Source organism: Mauremys mutica, chromosome 3 (assembly GCF_020497125.1).
Source record: "Mauremys mutica isolate MM-2020 ecotype Southern chromosome 3, ASM2049712v1, whole genome shotgun sequence".
NCBI lineage: Eukaryota > Metazoa > Chordata > Testudines > Geoemydidae > Mauremys > Mauremys mutica.
The window spans coordinates 28156292-28177831 of NC_059074.1; the positions used below are offsets into that span (position 1 = coordinate 28156292).

Sequence of the window (21540 nt, forward strand, 5' to 3'; positions counted from 1 at the left end):
TTTAAAAAAAATCATTATCAAAATTTTGCTTTTGGATGAGTTACTTGGCTAAGCCTAGGAACATCAAAATGTGATTGATTTCCAGCCATATATTGCATTTAAAAAAAAGTAAGCCGAGTCTGAAGAAATGTTATGAATGTTTTTTAAAATAGCACTTTTTTGTTTGTCTCTCCTTTGTTTTTTTTTGTCATTAAGTACAGCCAGCTCTATTAGTAGCAGAGTTGGTCTGGGAGCTTGCAGAACTTATAAACTTCACAAAAGAGACAGCTATGAAAAGCCATTCACATAGGCCCAAGATTGAAGAGTTTAAAAGTTCCAAAGCTAAACATATGTGGATTTCTTTATTTCCATGTTTGTGTGTTCTGAATTGGGAAATTAAATGTAAAACCAAGTGTTATAACACTACTGCTGTAATAATAAGCATTCTGCAGTCAGGAAATTATAGAAGTTATGGTTGTTCCAGCAACTTATCTTTGTCATGGTGTAAATAGTATTCTAATCTGTTGTCTTTTTATGTAAATTTTTAATATATTATTGATTTGTTGTCAATGTATACCATTGTGGGACCAGTCTTAAAATTTGCATTTCTTGGCTGTTGTTTACTTGCATCTTTAATCTTGATCTTGACCAGTTCCTAGGGTGGTTCCCCCCCACACTCCATTTATCCACAGTCATAGCATTATTATTTATACAGCATCATAAATGTGCATAGAATTGTAAAGACAAAGGACAAAGTCCCTGCCCTGAGGAGCTTACAGGCCTTGTCTAAACTACTGGGGTAAGTGAACCTAAGTTACACTATTCCAGCTACATGAATACCATATTTGGAGTCAACGTAGCTTAGGTTGACTTACTGCAGTGTCTGCACTGCGCTGCGTCGACGGGAGAAACTCTCCCATCAACTTATCTTACTCCTCTCGTTCCGGTGGAGTACTGGAGTCGACAGGAGAGTGCTCTGCAGTCGATTTAGTGGGTCTTCACTAGACCTGCTAAATCAACCCCGCTGCATTGATTGCAGCAGCGCCGATCCCCAGTAACTGTAGACATGGCCTAAGGCTCCCTGAACTCAAGGAGACTACAGAAAGTTAAGCGTGTATAAGAATTTCCAGAAGGGCCCAAGTGAAAGCAAAATGTTTGAAGGATGTAGAGAGGGTGTGGGACTGAGTGGAAGGGCTATAACATAAAGTAATGCTACTGAAGATGTTCCACCAATCTCTCAGGGTTAAGGTTTTTGAATGGAGCAGGGCTTGTTTACTTTTCTTCACAGACAGGTACACTAAGTCTTTGTCTTCACTGACACACAGTGATTTTTACAGCAAGATAATTAACATGATTGTTATCTCACTGCAAAATCCTAAATGGAGACTAGGCATTTGTAGTATTTTTCATGAGGTATCTAGAGAAGGTCAGTACTACCCCCGGCAATGGGTGGCCTTGCCTAGTTTGTCTCTGTAAAACCAGTGTCTTGTCTCCACTATGTTTTTACAACGAGATAGCTCATGCGCGTTAGTTTTCCCATGGTGTAAAAACATACTTTTTGTCAGTGAAGGCAGAGGGGAAGAATCAGGTTTTGTAGGCTTTACAGGAATTTATAATTTATGTATATTTGTAGCCCTAGATGTGTGTGTATATGCACTTGCTTCTCCAGGGAGAAACACATATACCGGTATGTATATGTACTTGGTATGGGACTTGAATAATTTTTAAAAAATGCTAATTTTCTTGACAGACTGTTATCACTAGGAGTTTAAACCTGTTGATTATCAGCAAATAGAGGAATCAACAGCCCGTTCTACATTACAGTCTGTCAATATGCATCAACCCTAAGTTAGAATGGACTTTGTCGGTGGAGATGATAGTTCTGTCAGTGCTCTTTCAGTCCTTGGTTTTCTTTTTTTGTTTGTTTTTGTTTTTTGTACATAGAATGCCAAATACAGTCCTACCTGTTGAATAGGTGCAACTTTAATAACTACTTTTGTTTTTCTCTTTCTGCCAATAGATCTCAATTACAAAAAACTAACAGATGAAAATGTGAGCCCTCTGGGAGTATTGCAGCCCATCCTTACAAGTCAGAACATCTTATCCATTTCCAAACTCGCTCCCAAAATCCCTGAGAAAGATGGTAGTATGCTCTCTCCAAGCTCTGTTTACACCTTCTGGTTACAAAAACTCTTCTGGAATGGTGATCGCAAGCTCATTAAAAAAGCACCAGAAACGATACCAGAGTGGTTAAGTGCATATGATACATGTGCAAAGTACTTTGATAGACTCTACCCAGGAGATATTGTCACTTTCATTGATGACATTACCTTTTCTTCAAAGGCTGTCACCAAGGTAAATATAATCCCTTTTACAAAAGAATTGCAAGTTTGGTTAAGCTGCTTAGATAATAAGTTTCATACAGATAGTCCATATCTCATTTTTATCACTTTTTCTTCTAGGGAAATGTTGCATTAATGTACTATATTAAAAAACAAAAACAAACAAACAAAAGCCCAAAGCTTAATTTTCATGTCTAAAATTGGTACTGTGGAAAGAAAATTTGTGTTTTAATTTTAAACATTTTTATCGACCTAAATTGATGATAGGTTCATTCTCCTAGTGAAAGAAATACTTTCATGGTCCTCCAAAGTCTCCATGATCCGGACCTAGCAGAGAAATAGGGAAATGTTTTTCACCGGTGCAAATCTGAAAATCTATATTTGCTCCAGGTTTCCATTAACTCCAAACCCAAAGATAATGGTCTGCATTTCTTGGACTAGTTAGAGATCTAATTTACTACTAGGACATTGAAACTCAATATAGAATGAATGTCTGATGCCCTTTTCATGGCCTACAGTTACAATATAAAACGGTCCAAGATACCTAATGCCACAATTTCCATATGGCTGAAAGCCTGCTATTAGTGTCTTACAAGGGCCCAAGCTCATTCTGCTGAATCCACAGTAACTTCTTCCAAAGGGCTTCTTATGAGGAGGTCTGTAAAGTAAAATCACCTGGGCCTTGTTTCACACCTTTGCTACCCCGCACTATGCCAACTAAGGCAAAAGCCTCACACATTCCTTTGATTCCAGAATCCTGAGTGCTGTTGTCTCTAACCCTATATCTTAAAAGATGATGAGAATTCTCCCCCCTCCTCCTTATTTCCTGTAGTTATTCATTTTGGTTAATCAGTTGTCATTCCCTCCTTTTGGGGGGGGGGGGGGGCTATTACTAGTTACAATTTCCCAGCAGCTCATTCCGACCGGCTTATGACCCCTCTGCTTTTTTCTACATTAGTATTTGCTTGCTCAAAAATTTCATTTTCTGTAGCACAACTGGAGCACTAGTGTAGACTAGGTGCTACCAGCATTGAAATAACTGTCATCTAGACCAACTGATTTCTACATCTCTAGCTATGTTCTTCAAGTCTATCTTTTTCTCATAAGAATATAAGAATGGCCATGCTGGATCAGACAGTGGCCAGTGCTAGATACTTCAGAGAGAATGAACAGAAGAGGTAATCATCAAGTGATCCATCCCCTGTCATCCAGTCCCAGCTTCTGGCAGTCAGAAGTTTTGGGGAACTAGAGGATCGGGTTGTGTCCCTGACTATCTTGGGTAACACAGTCATTGATGGATCTATCCTATCAGAGTAACTGATTTGATGAATAGGGAGAATGTGGTGGATATAATATGTACATATACCTAGACTTCAGTAGGCATTTGACACCGTCATGACATTCTGATAAGTAAGCTGGAGAAATGTGGACTTGGCAGAACTACCATTAAGTGGATACATAATTGGTTAAACAACCACAAACAAAGAGTAACTATTAATGGAATTATGTCAGATTGGAGGAGGGTTTCAAGTGAGTTCTACAGGGATTTGTTCTGGGTTTTGTGGTGTTTAACATCTTTATTAGTGTCCTGGGTCTCGGAATATAGAGCATACTATCAAATTTGCAAATGACACAATGCTAGGGGGGTTGCCAACACTGTGGAGGATAGAGCTAAAATTCAAAGGGATCTTGATAAATTGGAGAACTAGGCTACAGTCAACAAATTGAAATTCAACAAAGACAAATGTAAGGAGCTACACTTAAGGAAGAAAAAATAAATGAAGAATAACATAAGAACGGCCATACTGGGTCAGCTCAAATGTCCATCTAGCCCAGTATCCTGTCTTTTGACAGTGACCAGTGCCAGGTGCCCCAGAGGGAGTGAACAGAACAGGTAATCATCAAGTGATCCATCCCCTGTCGCCCATTCCCAGCTTCTGGCAAACAGAGGCTAGGTGCACCATCTCTGCCCATCCTGGCTAATAGCCATTGATGGACTTATCCTCCATGAATTTATCTAGTTCTTTTTTGAACCTTGTTATAGTCTTGGCATTCACAACATCCTCTGGCAAGAAGTTCCACAGGTTGACTCTGTATTGTGTGAAAAAATACTTCCTTTTTTTTAAACCTGCTGCCTATTAATTTCATTGGGTGACCCCTGGTTCATGTGTTATGTGACTGAGTAAATAACACTTCCTTATTTATGATTTTATAGACCTCTGTTATATACCCTCATAGTCATATCTTCTCTAATCTTTTCTCTATCTCTGGCCAGCCAGGCCACCCAACACCATGTTTATCTCTCTTCCCCTCTCCAACATGTCAGCTGGTCGCTGCACCATGTTCATCTATAGCCCTTTCCTCTTCCCCTCTCAATACACCTGTCCACCCCCCAACACTCCTCAGATCACCTAGTCCCAGCATCCACTTGCGTTTCTAGCCTGGAACCCTGACTTCTTTGTTTTCATTAAACTCTGCTTGTCTGACGTGGGTCTGGACTGAGGTAGGCAAGACAAGATTGGGGTGGGATGGGGGAGGAATGGTGGCTTCATTAGGGTGGGTTGCTATTTTTTATTGGCTCTGCTGTCTGTTGTTGAGCTACTCTATGCTTCATTGATTCCCACCTTCACTCGCTCTCCCTAACTGAATGGAGAGAGAAGTGCAGCCTCTGCTATGTTTATCTCTCCTCTTGGAGTCTTTATGATTCTTGCATTGTTATGTTCTCTTTGGTAGGCGGATTGAGTGGAGAGAGCAGGACTACTGGGATGGTTGAGGTGTCAGTAGAAAAGTTCAACAGAAGCCTCTAAAGGGTGCTGTTCATCTTTCTTAGACCCCAAATTACTCCTGGAGGAATTTTGCCCCAAAAAAATAAAAATTCTGTGCACAATATTTTAAAATTCTGCATATTTTTTTGTCAAAATAACACTATATAATCATTTGGTAATTTATTTCAAAATACCCGTCAGCGTGTTTGTCTGTAATAATACAGACAACAAACAGATTTGGGGATTTTTTATTTTTTTTTTTTTACAAATAGGTTCCTTATTAGGCATATTTAATACAGAACTTTGAGTAATAATTCATTTAAACTACAATACAGAAAATAATTCCTGTGCCCCTCAGAAGCAGTGCAAAAGCTTGGTGTAAGTAAGGGGTAACAGAGGAGCTGAGAGGGAAATAATTCCTGGGAAGGAGCCATGGAGTGAACCTGGAGGGTTGTTGGGTGTGGGTGGGAGAAGTGGTATGGAACAATTATTTGGGGGAGGGAGGGATTGTTAATGAGTTGGAGAGCCTCCCCAAGGCAGACCTTGGCTGGACCCCTAGCCTCTCCTGTTCAGTCAGGCATATCTGCATATGTCCCCATGTGTCCCTGCGAATTCACTCAGCTGGGCATAAATGTCCCTGTCCCCATGTGTCCCTAAACCCCCACTCCCATTCAGCCCCTGGCTTAATGTCACCCCACTAGCTCTTGTGCCCTGGCCCCTGTCTGTCTCTCCCACTAGCCCTTCTGAACCCCAGTCTGTGTGATCTCCCAGCAGCCCTGTGTGCCCCGCTCTGTCCTTTCCCCCCCACTCCATATCCCTTGCCTTCCTTACCTGTGACCCCACTAACGGCTTCCCTTTGCCTCCCTGTCAGAATCAATTATTCTGTGTGGGAGAGAAAAGTCTGCAGGGGACATTAATTCTGTGTTGCACGGTGGCACAGAATTCCCTCGGGAGTGGCCAAATATAGCAGCAGCTTCCTGAACAGCGCCCCAGCTTATTTAATACACGTGTTGGGGCTGAGAATGAAACAGTTCTTTAGCTAGACCCAGGAAATGATCTACCAGTTAATTGTCCAGCTTTCCAGTCCAGTACTGGCATGCACTGGAGTCCAATAAATAGCTTCCTAATGGAAGTGTATTATGAAAATATTATTGACCGGTAGTTTCTGAAAACTTCTATCACTCTTATTTTTAGCTCTGTTTCTTCCTCTCACTTTGAATTTATCAGCATTAAAATACTACTTACAGCATATCAGCTATCTTTAGATTCTAACTTTTTATAGCCTTCCCTGTCCACCCCTCACTTCAAACCATATCCCATTTAGAATCTGTATTAGTCATGTAATGATCTTCCACATCCACTTACTCCTTTAGCCTTCAGCTCTCTGATCTTTTAGCAGCTTTGAAACAGATCTAATGTATCTTTTTTCTCTATAGCTGTCTTTAAAATATTGGTTCTATTTGGAAGTAAAATAGGGATGTGATTCTAAATGCATTGAAAACCAGTGAATGGATAAATTGAAGTCCTGAAATTTTTTTTAAAGAAATTACTCTACAAATTTCAAAAATAGGAGTCAGCTCTGATTAGGTTAGGAAGAGAGGTTAAACCAATAGTTCTTTGATACATTATTTATAAGTGACACTATCAACCTGTTTAGAGACATATTTATCCATATTAAAGATATAAATCCCAAACCAGGGATGCTGATGAAAAATAAGTTTCTTTAAGAAAGCCACAGTATGTGGCCTAAATAAGATGAGTGACTTCTTACATACCTTTTATCATGGATTTTACCTGAAAGATACCTGACCATAATTCATAGCTGCCAAGTTTCTGCAGGTGCATGTGAGACATTTATCTTCCCCCTCCTGGTGCCCTCTGCTCCTAAGTGGTAGGACCAGACCATGCCTGAGGGTCCACATCTCATATACACACAGGGACACCCTTACTCATGTTACTGTGAGAGAGATGATTAGAGACACTCTCACTGGCAAATGTCACTCATGGAGCTGCACGATGCTGACATGGGGCAGGCCTGCCAACAGAAATAGGAAGACTTTTGGAGGGGTCTTGGAAGGTGAAGCAACAAAACAATTGTATGGGGGGAGCCCATAGTCCTCCATGAGAAAATTGTGAAATGTCCTCTTCCCCACCACAATAAGTTCATTGCTGCCACCCCTTTCTCCTCTAAAATCAACTCCCTATCTTTGTATAGGCCCCTGCTTCTCCCAGCATTTCTCAGGATTCCTTAGCTAAGAGGAACAGTAGGAGGAATGGGAGCCCTAGGAAGGGGTAGGGTTGCCAACTGTCTAATGGCACAAACCCAAACACTCTTAGCTGTGTGGCATCGCAACTATTATAGCAGAGAATATGAAATAAAAATGAAATGCATGACTGACATGAGGCATGACACTTGGGTATATGTCATGCATACACATGTATGCAGAGATAACAGTAAATGTGAACTTATGTTTGAGCGTTGGCCTGCTAAACCTAGGGTTGTGAGTTCAATCCTTGAGGGGGCCACTTAGGGATCTGGGGCAAAATCAGTACTTGGTCCTGCTAGTGAAGGCAGGGGACTGGACTCAATGACCTTTCAGGATCCCTTCCACTTCTATGAGGTAGGATAGGTATGTGAAGGATGCTGCAGCTACTGGGTAGTATGATACTACTGTTGATTTTTCACTGTTGGTGTGAATGTATTGGAAGTGGGGGAGGAACAAGAAGAAAGAAGGATGAATTGGGTGGCGGTGGAGAGGGGAAGAGAATTAATGAATTTCGGAGGGAAGAAAATTGATACATCTCAGGGGGCAAGTGGTTGAATGGAAAGGTGCATGGATGAATGACTGAGGAGAGATGAGGAGTGAGTGAGTGGCTGGGTGGTGTGGTCTTCTAGTACATATGAGAAATAGATGTGAGGTGTGTGTGAGACAGCAACTAATCTGAGGGATGCTCATGAAAGGAAGAATTTGCTGTACAGTGTGAACACGTGTACATTGGTGTGTGCAAGAAAATGTGTTCTGTGTACATATGTGCAGATTATGTACAAGAAAATGTGTTTTTAATAGCTTTGCATGACTGGTATAAAGTATTACATTAATTTCTAATTATAGCAGTTTTTGTGAAACTCTACTTCTAAAATCATGTGACTTGTAGTGGGGAGTAAAAACCAAGATGTTCTTGCAAATGTCATGATATTTAAAGATGCAACATATCTTGACCTGACAGGGCTTAAAACATTCTGCAGACAGACGCAAATGGGAAATATTCAAACTTCTGCACTGCTTTTTGAATGGTGTATTCATTCATCTATATGCCTCAGATCAGAAATAATCTGATGCTATACTAGGAAAATTTAAAACATTATCTACCTGAATATAACAATACCCCTAGCTGGACTGTCTGCAGGGATTGATCTAAATCAGGGATGGGCAAACTTTTTGGGCTGAGGGCCACATCTGGGTAGGGAAATTGTATGCAGTGCCGGGCCAAGGGGTTGGGGTGCGGAAGGGAGTGCGGGGATATGGAAGGGGGGTGCAGTATGCAGGAAGGGGCTCAGGGCAAGGGATTGGGGCAGAGGAGGGGTGTGGAGTGTATGAGGGGGCTCAGGGAAGGGGGTTGAGGTGCAGGAGGGGGCTCAGAGCAGGAGTGCAGGAGGGGTGTGGACTGCGGGAGGGGGCTCAGAGCAGGGGGTTAGGGTGCAGGGGTGTGTGGGGTGCAGCAGGGGGCTCAGGGCATTGGGTTGGGGTGCAGGGGGTGTGTGGGGTGCAGCAGAAGGCTCAGGGCATTGGGTTGGGGTGCAGGAGGGGTGGAGGGTGTACAAGGGGGCTCAGGGCAGGGAGTTAGGGTGCAGGAGGGGTGTGCGGTGCAGGCAGAGGGCTTAGGGCAGGGAGTTGGGGGGCGGTGGGGTGCAGCAGGGATTCGGGCTCCAGGGTGGCAGCAGCATGCACCAGGGCCAGGGCAGGGTCCCTCCACACCTGCCCTGTCCCCGGCCCCGTGCCACTCCAGGAAGCGCCACGGCTCTTGGGTGTGGGGGGGCGGAAGGCTCCACATGCGTTGCTCTTGCCGCGCCTCCACGTACCTCCCTCGAAGCTCCCATTGGCTGCGGTTCTCCGTTCCTGGCCAATGGGAGCTGCAGTGGGCGGTGCCTGGAGGCAAAGGTCTGGGGGCTGCAGGGACGTTGGGCCAGCCACTGCTGAAAGCAGCACGGGGCCTGCAGCGGCATGCGGGGCAATCCAGAGGGCAGGATCCAAAGCCTCAAGGGGCCAGATCCGGCCCGCAGGCTGTAGTTTGCCCACCCCTGATCTAAATGCATAAGCCTCTACTGCTGCAGATAAAAGACCAGATCCATTAGCTTAGAGACAATAGCAGACCCATTTGGCACAGACTATCATGTATTATGTTTGTACAGTGCCCAGCATTACTGAAATATAAATGTTAAAGAAAAATAGGGTGTAGCCACAAAAGAGGGATAAAGAGCCACTCTGCAACAGTGTGAGTTACATAAAAAGGGAGTTTTTCCCCCTCACTTCAGGTTTTCTAATTGTTCTCGGAAATTGTTGCCTCTGTTTATACATGTGATTTGAGTCGGTCACCTTTTCTCATGGCAGATGCCTTTTGCTTCTAAGAAATGCTCACATCATAGATTCTCCATTACAGTAGTGATCACGTCAAACTTTTAAATCTTCTTGATGGCTTCCTACGTATCCTTCTTGACAATCTGCACAAAGTTCTTAATTTTTTTTAAAAATTCCTTTATTGATAACATAGCCTTTTGTTTGGTTTTGCTTGACAGTCTGTTGTGCCTTCAAAGAACTGCTGTTTCAGTGCTCAGAGTCTGTTGTCCTGATTCTTTGTGGAAAAAAATACTAAATATCCTTTTGACAAATAAAATACCAAATGAGTTGAGAGACATGAAAATAATTGCGCCTCCTCCCCACCTTTGCTATATTGTCATTACCTAGGACAGACTATAAATAGGGACAGGCACAGGATGTTAATAAGCTGCAACTTTAGTCAACAAAAGTAAAATATAAATCAATGGCATAATCAGTAGAGCTGCTTGGGAATCTTTGGACGAAATATTTTTGCATCAGGAAATGCCTAATCACAAAATCTTTTTTTGTGGAAAAATATCAGTTTTGAGAAAACTGTCTCAGGTCCAGAATGGAATTTCTGGTCAAACCATAGAGACACTCACTCCACAGTAGCCAGTAGTCCAATGGTTACACCATTCACCAGGGACGGAGGAGACCCAGGATCTAGTCTCTGCTCTACCTGATTCAGAGCAGGAATTTGAACGTAGGTCTCCCACGTTCTCGGTGAATAGAGTATTTTTGGAATAGAAAACCAGGGTATAGAGTGTCTTAATGTCGCTCATTAAACCTGTTCCCAGAATAGCTCCTCTTGGAGCTTAGGAAAAAGGACGCAGAGTTACCTCTGCTTAGCCGAAACACCATGTTTCATTTGATCATTTTTTTAGAATTATATATTGCATTTGTGTTAAATGGAATTACAAAAAGAATCCCGTTTGAGATCTTTTACTAACTTTGGACCCAGTTCTACCACCCTACCTTCCAATGAGTAGCTTAGTCCCCTGTTCAGGAACCCCTGGCAGTATGTTTGAGTCAAGTCATATTTAGAAAAGCACTTAACTACATACTCAAGTGCTTTCGTCAATCAGGACCATATATCATAAATAGCCCTAGCCCTGCCTATCTGCAGTGTTGCATACTGTTCAATGATAGTAAAGTTGCGGAGTCAGGGTCATGTAGAAGTTAATGCTACTAGTAGGGAATACACTTTTTCTTAGTAAATACATTTACATATTCTGCCAGGAATTTGCCTCTGATATAAATGTACATTTCACAATAAATGTGAAATTTCCCTCGAGGAATGAAATCTCTAGAGCTAACATTATATATGATGTTACATGGTTTGTAAATGAAATGAAACAGGCTTTTAGGATTTTTTTCATTACAGATTATTGGCTATAAAATTAAACAGTTTTATATTCATAAAAGACGCTTTTAAAAATATTCTTTATTTTCTGCACATGCAAACTAAGATTGAAGTAGCCCCAAGCTATTCTAAAGCACTGTGCATGATAGCAGATCTCATTACTGAAACTGACTAGAAATAAAGAAGATAGCCACTCACATTTTGAATGAAATAAGAAGAAAATGATAATATATTAGTAGTGCTGCATTTTATCACTGTGCAAAGATGAAAACAAAATTAAAATGGCATTGGATAGCCCCGTATTTTTTTAATGGTCCAATCTATATATGCTTATGGCATCATGACTTCTAAGCCTAAAAAACATTTGGATAGTTCTCCAGACATTAATAAAACAAGGTAGAATGTATGCATAATTCTGCTTTCTGCATCTCTGTAACCATAGTTCAGACATCAGAATGCACTAAAAGGGGAAAGAAGAAGATATGATGTTGGTTTAATCTTTCCCATTATCTTTTTAGTTTTAGGAAATAAATTTACAAACCTAGTTTTGAGCCAATTTAATCCGATTCGGTATAAAAAAATGTTGATTGCCACTGATCTCATGCTTATACTAACATTGTATTAAAAAGCTTATTTTCTTAGTTGACTACAATATTTCTTTACTTTTCACAGCAATGAAACAGTCCCTAAAATTATTTGACGACTTAGAGTTTAATAATAAAATATCAGTTAGCTGATTAAACAAGTTGTATCTCTTAATCCTTTAGCACTCAAAAAAAAGGATAGAGAGGGAGGGAGAGGATGTGATAGTAAATTCAGTTTTCATTAAAAGTGCCCATTGGAGCATGTCCTGTAGTTCAGAGCAATAGCCCTGAAAAACTGGGGTAACCTCTGTCTAGCATTAAAGAGTTTTATGGGAACAGACTTATGGTGCACAAGTTTTAACACTGATATAGGACATCATTGAGTTTGCAACCTCTGTCCCCTGTGATAGTAAAACTAAATGGACCTTATTCAAATTCTAAAGATGAATTTAACTTTTTTATACAGAATGTTATCTGTTACCTTTGTCCTTTAAAAACAAATAAGATTCTCAAAATATTGGTTCTACAGCAGTTGTCAATGAAAGACAACTGGAATCAACTGAGTAAAACTTCTAATTCCGACACTTCTCTCTAGGTACAGGAAAACACTACAATAAATTGTGATAAAACCACTATTGCTTTTTTTAAAAAAATGTTTACCACTATAGAAATGCAGGTCTGAAAGACAAAAACAGGTACTTTTTTTGTCCAAGTATTTCCAGTGTCAGGGTTTTATATTTAAAGAATACACCTCTATAGCATCTAAATCTTGCAAGTATTACCCTGGTTATGCAAAATATGAAAGACTGTACAAATAACTGTAAAAAGAAATGGTCCAACCATCAGAAATATTTTTTCTAAAGTGAACCAACAGACTTCTATTCAAAAGCAGCAGAGAGTGGCTTTTACTTGTATTTGCACTATTTCCCATTGGAACAATAATAATTTTTCTATGTTCAAAATCAGTGTGTATGTCAAGCTATTTGTAGTTACATCTAGAATGTTCCCGACAGATTGCAGCTAATTTAGATTTAAATTGTTCCTCCCATTATTGATATTGTTGATGACAATAATGACATTACGGTCGCACCTAAGAAGCCCCAACCAAGAGTGGGGCCCCATTGTGCTAGGCACTGTACAAACAAGTTGCAAGAGACAAGTGCCTGCCCTGAAGCGCTTGCAGTCCAAAGAGAGAAAACTAAAGTGACCCTTTTCCCGAGGCACAGATATTAAATGATATAGTCATACAGGGACTATGGCAAACTAAGGAGATGAAGTCACATTTCCGGAGTCCATTGCTTTAGCTGCAAGACCTGCTGTCCTCTCGTGAGCATAAAGTCAATAGTTCCCACGCTGGACCTTCAGACTGCTTGCCAAATCGGTGGACCTTACTATTTGCAGAATTTTTTTTTAAGTTAATGTTATATAAAGGTTCAGTTCTGTTGTTAAAGAAAGTCATATAACCAGGCTTAAGCAATATTAATCAAAGATTACTCAACGCACTACAAAATACAGACAGGAACATTATACAATACCAACATGATCTGGGAAAGTGGGCCTGCAGCTCGATTCCCTGTCAACTATCTTTCAGAAATTCACCTCTGTATATATTGTTCTTGAGACAAAGACATTCCATTCCCATAATTTACTTATCTGTGGGGATTCTTGCCCATGGTATCCCAGTTTAGATGCTCAATAAGCTAAAGACATCTATAATCAAGTCATTATATCAGAAAACACCTGTAGCAACAAGTAGATCCTAATGAGCTAAACATATCTTTCAATAATCATTATGCCATCCGTCACAGAAGATATCTACAATAACAAGTATTCCCTCATCAGCCACAAATAAGTCCCTTTCTGGACACATTTCCTAAAGGCCAAGTTGGAGCAGGGGTAGGCAACCTATGGCATGTGTGCCAAAGGTGGCACATGAGCTGATTTTCAGTGGCACTCACACTGCCCGGGTCCTGGCCACCAGTCCGGGGAGCTGTGCATTTTAATTTAGTTTTAAATGAAGCTTCTTAAACATTTTAAAAACCTTATTTACTTTACATACAACAATAGTTTTTGTTATATATTATAGACTTTTAGAAAGAAACCTTCTAAAACTATAAAATGTATTACTGGCACGCGAAACCTTAAATTAGAGTGACTAAATGAAGACTTGGCACGCCACTTCTGAAAGGTTGCCGAACCCTGGGTTAGAGTAAAGAAATTACATACAATCCATCATTTGGTAACACACAAAAGTTCAGTATAAGTTCAACCACCTAACATATAGGTACAGAGCACTTTGCTTCAGATACAAATGATTATGGGATTTTGGTTTGTACTCCTGAGAGTAAATGTGTCTAAATTTTCCTGTTTCCCTATAGGGAATTCCCTTCCACTTTCTCATGCAACTCCTTCTGGAGTTCTCCACAAGTTACATACATAACTATTATTCTCTCAGTACCCCTCTATCAGCTGCTTTTCTATTCAAGATTTGGGCATGTAGACTCAATTTTTGTTTCGTACCTCCTGTGTGTCAGGACTTTGAAACTTGAAATTATATTCACCTGTTGCCTTTTATTCACTATTTTGGTAATTTTCTCAAAGCATGCTGACAATATAACCTTTGTAAAACTAATTAATCCTACAGTGTTAAGCACATTTAAAATATTGGTCTCATCTCAGATTTAAAAAAAGCCTTTATGGTAAAACCTTAATTGTGAATTATAAATAGGCGAAAGGAGGGGGGATAAATCAAGTACGTTATTTTGAGATCCTATTTGAATCTTTGAAGCAAGGGCTGGGAGATGGCTGCTCTGATGTTGGGAAACAGATAAGGGGCTCAGTGAACTGACTGTATCGTAACTGTCCTTCTTGAGACACTGCCTTTGCTAGGAGTATTTCTGCCCATTTCCTTTCCCTGTAGACCTTAGCTTTGAGGGAGTTGTGGTGGCGTATGTACACCCGGTCTCCCTTTGGGTTAGATTGGGGTTGCGCTGACACCACAGGTACAGTCTACAACACTGTCCTGGACCTCACCATGGTGCGGCCCAATGGCTAGAGTCGGAGCGGTGGCCCTTGGGTTCTGGGCTGCAAGGCCTAATGGCCTGAGACAATATGGCCGCCCACAAGCACAGGGCAATGTGGCCTAGTGACTGGGATCAATATATAAGCCCTTGAGTGCAGGGCAGCATGGCATAATGGGCAAATCCGGAGGCTGTCACCAAAGGGGGTGATGGCCAGGGTAGGGGGGTCTGGGCTCACCCAACTCCACTGAGTCCCAACCCAGGGCCCCAACAGTAGCAGAGTGGTCCACCACTGGGGCAGCGGGGAATCCAACCACAATACACTGACTATACATGGATGGAAGATACCACTCCCTCCAGCTCCCTGCACTTCCTACCGGGCTTCCTGAAGCTTCAGTCTGTAGGACACTGAGGTCTTCGGGCTCCTTGGCACAGGTAACTCCCTAGGACTCTGACTCAAGCCAGTCAGCTGTAGGCAACAGGTCTCTGGTCTGTGTCTTGGGATGTCTGGCTCCCGCAGGCAAGGACTGTAACAACTCTTGGGTTGGAGCCTCCACCAAGCATCCTTCCTCCTAGGCAGTCAGCCCAGACTGAGTTGGGCTGCTCTCCTTTATATTAGCACAGCGGTTGGAGCATTACCAGCACAGTCTGAGGGACAGGACTTCCTCCGCCCACTGTGTGTGATTAACCCTTTCCAGGCTAGTGCACACTCTGTCGCAGGAGATCAAAACCTATGGTTCCTTAGCAGCCCTGAAATCTGTTGCCATCACCTGCAACCCAGGACCATAGGCACTAGAGCAACTGAGAGTGAGAAACACCTTATCACACTAACTTCTTTAAAAAAAACATATCTAGCTGAGAACAGTCTTATAACAATGTATAGTATGTACAAGCCTCTACATGGAAGTCCAAGAAGAAAAGTACCTTCAAGGGGAAAAATTCCTCATTTCAGACTGCTGTTTAATTTACTTCAAGGAGACCATTTTTGAACACTTAAATTTTAGTTGAATTTATTTAGACTGCTTGATGTGTGTTAATAAATATAAAATGGTCTGAAGGGAGTATATGTTGTTATGAGTGTTGCTAGGATTGAGATCTCTCAGCGTAAGAATAGCTTGTTTACTAGTGCTGTTTATATGACTCAAGAATTTGATAGAATGGAATTCACTTATCTATAACCATTTTAGTTAAGCTTGCACCTTCTTTAAATAATGTCTGTAGTTGCAATCAGTGCCTCTAGCATTGTGTAAAGTAGTGTAAGGTACAACTATAGTACACTCTTGATTAGAAAAATGGCACTCTGTTGTCTGCATCAGCATCCGATCAGCTGAATATAGAGAGTTACAATGAATGCATGGATGGTTGGAATCAAATGTGGCTTATGATGGATAAACTATAAATATGTAAATTTGTTGTCCTCCCATTGTTCTAAGTTAAGTATAGATTTAAACAGTGACCTAATACAAATCAAAATAGTTTAAATAAAAAACTGGACTGTTGACAACTTCAGAGAAATTTGACAGGCAATTTGAAGCATATGAATTAAAATTTGGACTTCAGACTTGTCCCTAAGTATATCCATAAACAACATTTTAAAAATGGAGACTTTCAAAGTTCCATTCTATGGAACATTCAGCCCAGAAGTTGGGAGATAAAAGGACACTATCAGAGGTTTTTTTTCTTTTTCTTTCCTTTCCTTTCCAGCTGTTATTCTTGCTGCTTCTGGTTCATAAGGAAAATGCAGGGAAATATATATAATGTGATGGTTTTCAAATAAATGACTGAGTTAGAGAAATAAGAATGTTACCATTTAGTGTTTCACTTAATGTTTTAATTAACTTTTTGGGGCACGAACTGTCTATTACTCTGTGTTTATACAGTGCTTAATGCAATAGAGTCATGTTCCTGGTTGTGCCCTCAGAGCAATATTGTAATACAAATAATAATGACTGAATAATAACGATAATGATCAAATAAGTCATAATTTCCTTTTCAGCTGTCAGTAGATGCCCGGCTAGAGATGACTAATAAGGCTATTAAAGCAATGCAACAGATCATTGAGAAATCAAGAAAAAAAAACTCTGAAGATGGTATGGACGGCGCTGGAAGCACACCTGTCACTTACGAGAAAGCTCTGAATCATCTGCAGCAGTCTCTTGCTCATCTGGAAACGCTCAATCATAAGTTTATCACTTGTCTGAAAAACAGTGACCAGGTAATGAGAAATTACACATAACAAACAAAATCAAGTATATTCCAGCAGCAGGATATATTTGCCTTCAATCTCTAGTCACTTTCAAGTTACTACAATTGATGTTAGAGGTTTGGACTCGATGGGATTTCTAAATTGCTGAATATGCCTTCTTTCTAAATTTCTAAATATGCCTTCTTATTGTAGGTCCGTGATTAACTCTGAGACTTGAATATGTTTCAACATAAATTGTAATAATTTAATACAAAAGGAGCAGTTCTCTTTTGCCAGAACAAAAGGGCATGGTGAGGGTTCAGTTTAAAGTTCATAGGTGGAACTTGTGCAAGGTTTCAGAGTTTATATTGATATAAAATGCAGTGAGACATTCCAGGTATGTCCTTGGGGGTGGGAAAAATTCACTGGACAGCTTTATCTTTCATACATATATCGCTGTGTTCAGAGAAAATGTTTTTCCCCCCATTTTTATAAAGTAATATGCACCAAGTCAACATTGTTTTGAGGAGCATGAGTCAAATTAAAATGTCTATCCTTTTATGAAGTCTTCAATTTTCCACAGTGCAATAAAGGGTTTAGTTTTACATACATTTTTGCTTATAAAGTAAAACACACTTGAGAAAATAAGTTGCTACTGCTAGTAAAGTTCATCTACACAAATATGAGATTATCAATGATACTCAGAAAAAGTATTTTGAGTTATAAGGAAGCCTGGTTACTAATTAGTTATTTGTTTTAAATGTTACCATGAGCAATAATGGTGGAAAGAATGACTTCTGTCATATTTCATTATGGTATATTTTGGTTTTGGTGACTTGTTCTTTGAAGGTGTTCAGAAATTTCCGTTTGCCAGTCTTTTCTGTTTCACGATAAATTTTGAGATACTGAGCCATACATATCTGTAAGTAAAGATCACCCTATCTCATGAGTTTTAAAATATCTGTTTTCAGGAAATGCTACAGAAGTACGGCCACTTATATGATTTATCCAGGTCAGAGAAGGAAAAAATCCATGACCAGGCAGTAGCTATGTGTATAGATGGTCAGCCTCTAGACATGATACAGCAGTTGTTGGAAGTGGCTGTCGGAGATCTGGAACTCTCCCCCAGAGAGATAGTACAATGCGCTATAAACAAAATTGTATTTGCATTAAGGTAAGTTAAATTTCTACAGTTATTAAAAATAAAAATCTTTCTTATTTCTTTGTGTTCCAGGATGCTTGGAATTCTGCAGGGCCTGAAGAAATAGCAGATATTAGAGAAGTTTATGTTGATGTTATATTTACTTTATAATTCCATGCCTGTAGTATTCAATGTGGTATACAGGGTTCCAGGAGACTGAGCATGGACTTAACCTTTTTTCGTAAATTTGCTCTTATGCCATGGGTCCAGTTTTTGGAAATGTGCTTATAAGATATACCCACTTTATACACCTGCTGTGTGTCTTTGGAGTGATTACAATGAATCGTGCCTTTGTTAAATAGAGAATGGAAAGTTACCTTACATAAAAAGGATGTTGGGAGCAGGTTGTGGAGTCCAAAAGGAGGAATTTCCTGGGTTATAGGGATGTTTTACATATGCATTGGGCTATCTGGACCTGGGAGCTCTTTCATGCTGGAACTGCAGAACCTGTAGGTACCAAATGAAGGCCTGTGTTTTCAAACTGACTGATTTGGGGTTCCTCAATTTTTGGGTGTCCAGCTTTAAAGGGGCCTTATTTCCTGATGGTGGATGGGTGCTCATCATTGTGTGAAAATCAGACCCTATGGTTATGTCTAGTCCCATATTATTAGTTACTTTTGAAAATTTAGGCTTTCAAGATTTATTTTTGTCTTTTATGTAGCGTTGATCTGTTTGATTTTACTGAATTGAAAAGTAATTGTCCTCAGAGTCCTAATCTGAATGGAGGAACCTTTAGTTGAATGCACAATGAGTAGTTGGGTGAGCAGTTACCTTTTTTTGAAGGGCATACATTATTACACTTTATCGTTTATTTGCAGAGAGTAGAAATGGACTGTTGTAAGAAAGAAATTGAGTAAAGGAAGAAGGAAACTGATAGGAATGGAGGTAGAAAGGAGAAGAATAAGACTGGGAAAAACATAATGTATTGGAACAATGAAGTTGGGTAGCTGATAAGTTGTAGGGGTAGGTGAGTAATGGGATGATCAGGAAACAACCACAAGTGACCAAGTTTCAGAGGTCTGTAAATGATGTTAGAGGCTCTGAATGCTTCTCCTGGCCGATGTCCCAAAGCAGAAGGGAGAGTGGGAGCTAATGAACGCAGTTCTCCAGATGAGTCCATTCGGTTCCCGGGAACTGAAAGGCCTTGATTTACCTCTGCAAACCTGGTTATAGCTAGTGTTGGCTGATTTGGGAAAGGAGCCTCAAAGGTTTGGGGTATTTCCTTCTTGGAGATCATCCTAGCTGTTGCTTCTACTCCCCATTTGGCAGGAGGGAAGAGAAGGCAACTTTAGTGCCCACATCAGAAAATCTGGGCCCATATGTCCCTAGATTGTGATATGTAAAAAGACAGGTGCAAAAGCTGTGAAGTGCATCCTTGTGCAAGATGGAATGCGCATAACGACCTAAGTACTGAAGAGGGTTAAAAGTGTATAAAAGCTTCTCTCTAAATATAGAGAGCATTTTAAAGAAAGGTTGTTGCCTGGCATCTTTTTAGCCTGCTGACATTGGTGTCATTGAAGTGAGTGAAATTGAATGTGTCTCATTCATGCACCAGTACATTAACATTCAAGCTAGTGCATGATACAAATCAAAACTTACTAACCACAACATTCTCTGTGACGCCTGTGCATTTCAAGGTTCAGTGGGGAAAAAGTATAATTATTAAAAAAAAAAAAAAAAATCCTTGCTGCCTGCAAGGACTGCCAAGTTAAGGAACTCAATAAGTGTAACTTGCTTTAAAAAAAAAAACTCCTAAGGTTTTTTTTGTATTGAAACTTCTTAGGCTTATTAGGGATTGGACATGTGAATTCATAAAAATCATAGAAATGTAGGACTGGAAGGGACCTTGATAGGTCATCTAGTCCAGTCCCCTCAACTGAGACAGGACTAAGTATTATCTAGGCCATCCCTGACAGGTATTTGTCTAACCTGTTCCTAAAAGCCTCCAATGACCAAGATTTCACAACCTCCCTAGAAAATTTGTTCCAGTGCTTAACTTCACGTACAGTTAGGAATGTTTTCCTAATGTTTAACGTAAATTTTCCTTGCTGCAATTTAAACTCATTGCTTTTTGTCCTGTCCTCAGTGGTTAAGAGAACAATTTATCACCCTCATGTTTGTAACAACCTTTTATATACTTGATGACTGTTATCATGTCCCCTTTGTCTTCTCTTCTCTAAATTAAACAATCCCATTTTTTTTCACTTTCCTTGTGGATCATGTTTTCTAGACCTTTAAGTCATTTTGGTTGCTCTCCCCTGGACTTTCTTCAGTTTGTCCACATCTTTCCCAAAGTGTGGTTCCTGGAACTGGACCAGTACTCTACTTGAGGCCTTATCAGTGCTGTGTAGAGTGGAAGAATTACTCCAATGTTTTGCTTACAATACTCCTGTAATACATCCCAGAATGATGTTTGCTTTTTTGCAACAGTATTACGTTGTTGACTTATATTACGTTGTTGACTTACATAGTGTGATCCACTATAACACCCGGATCCTTTTCTTACTCATTCCTAAGCAGTCATTTTGGATTAGTGCTGACTTTATACATGTACTCTCTAGAATCATAGAATATCAGGGTTGGAAGGGACCTCAGGAGGTCATCTAGTCCAACCCCCTGCTCAAAGCAGGACCAATCCCCAACTAAATCATTCCATTATCCAAATCATTTATGATGTTATTGAGTAGAATCAGCCCCCTAGCTTGGTTCCAATTCTATTCAATTGTGGTTGGTCATACAACAGGTTTGAAAGAATACAGTGTTGTGGAGCTGAAGAGTTTGAGTTGTGTTTTGGGGTGCATGTTGGCTAACCATGTAAATTGAGGATGTTATAGATGTAACATTTAGTTTAACTGGAGTTCCCCTGGATTTTTAATGACTGAGTTGATAGGGAATGTCATTGAGCCATCTTAACCTTAATGTAAGTTTACTTCTTTTGTGAAAGATTGTGTTGGCCTCTGTGATGACTCCAAAGTAAAATGCAAATCTCAAAACAAACTTAATGCAGGACAAAAGTCTGTTTAACATTTGGATGATAAAATGAAGATCCCACCGTCAGTACAAAAATGATTCATAGATTGTAAGGCCAGAAGGGACCATTGTGATCATCTAACACACACCCCAGCCTTCTGCCCTGAACCCCCACCCCCGCAGGTCTGGAGTCCCGGCCGCAGGCCCTGCTCAGCCTGCTGCCGGCCTAGGTGAACAGAACTCCAGGCTGGCAGCGAGCTGAGCAGGCTGGCGACGTAAGATCAGCATTTTAATTTAATTTTAAACGACGCTTCTTAAACATTTTCAAAACCTTGTTTATTTTACGTACAACAATAGTTTAGTTATATAATATAGACTTATAGAAAGAGACCTTCTAAAAACGTTAAAATGTATTACTGTCACGCGAAACCTTAAATTAGAGTGAATAAATGAAGACTTGGCACACCACTTCTGAAAGGTTGCCGTCCCCTGGTCTAGTGGAATGGAAACGGTATTATCATCACCATGTCATG

The 21540-nt window shown here is 40.3% G+C and overlaps 1 protein-coding gene across 1 annotated transcript in view; it reads left to right on the plus strand.

Annotated features, from left to right (window-relative positions):
- NBAS (NBAS subunit of NRZ tethering complex) overlaps positions 1–21540 on the plus strand; it is a 363078-nt gene that overhangs the window by 242499 nt on the left and 99039 nt on the right. The window contains exons 44-46 of the mRNA XM_045011210.1: positions 2000–2334; positions 16648–16866; positions 17808–18010. Coding sequence (XP_044867145.1) covers positions 2000–2334; positions 16648–16866; positions 17808–18010 — 757 coding nt within the window. The remainder of the gene's footprint in view (positions 1–1999; positions 2335–16647; positions 16867–17807; positions 18011–21540) is intronic.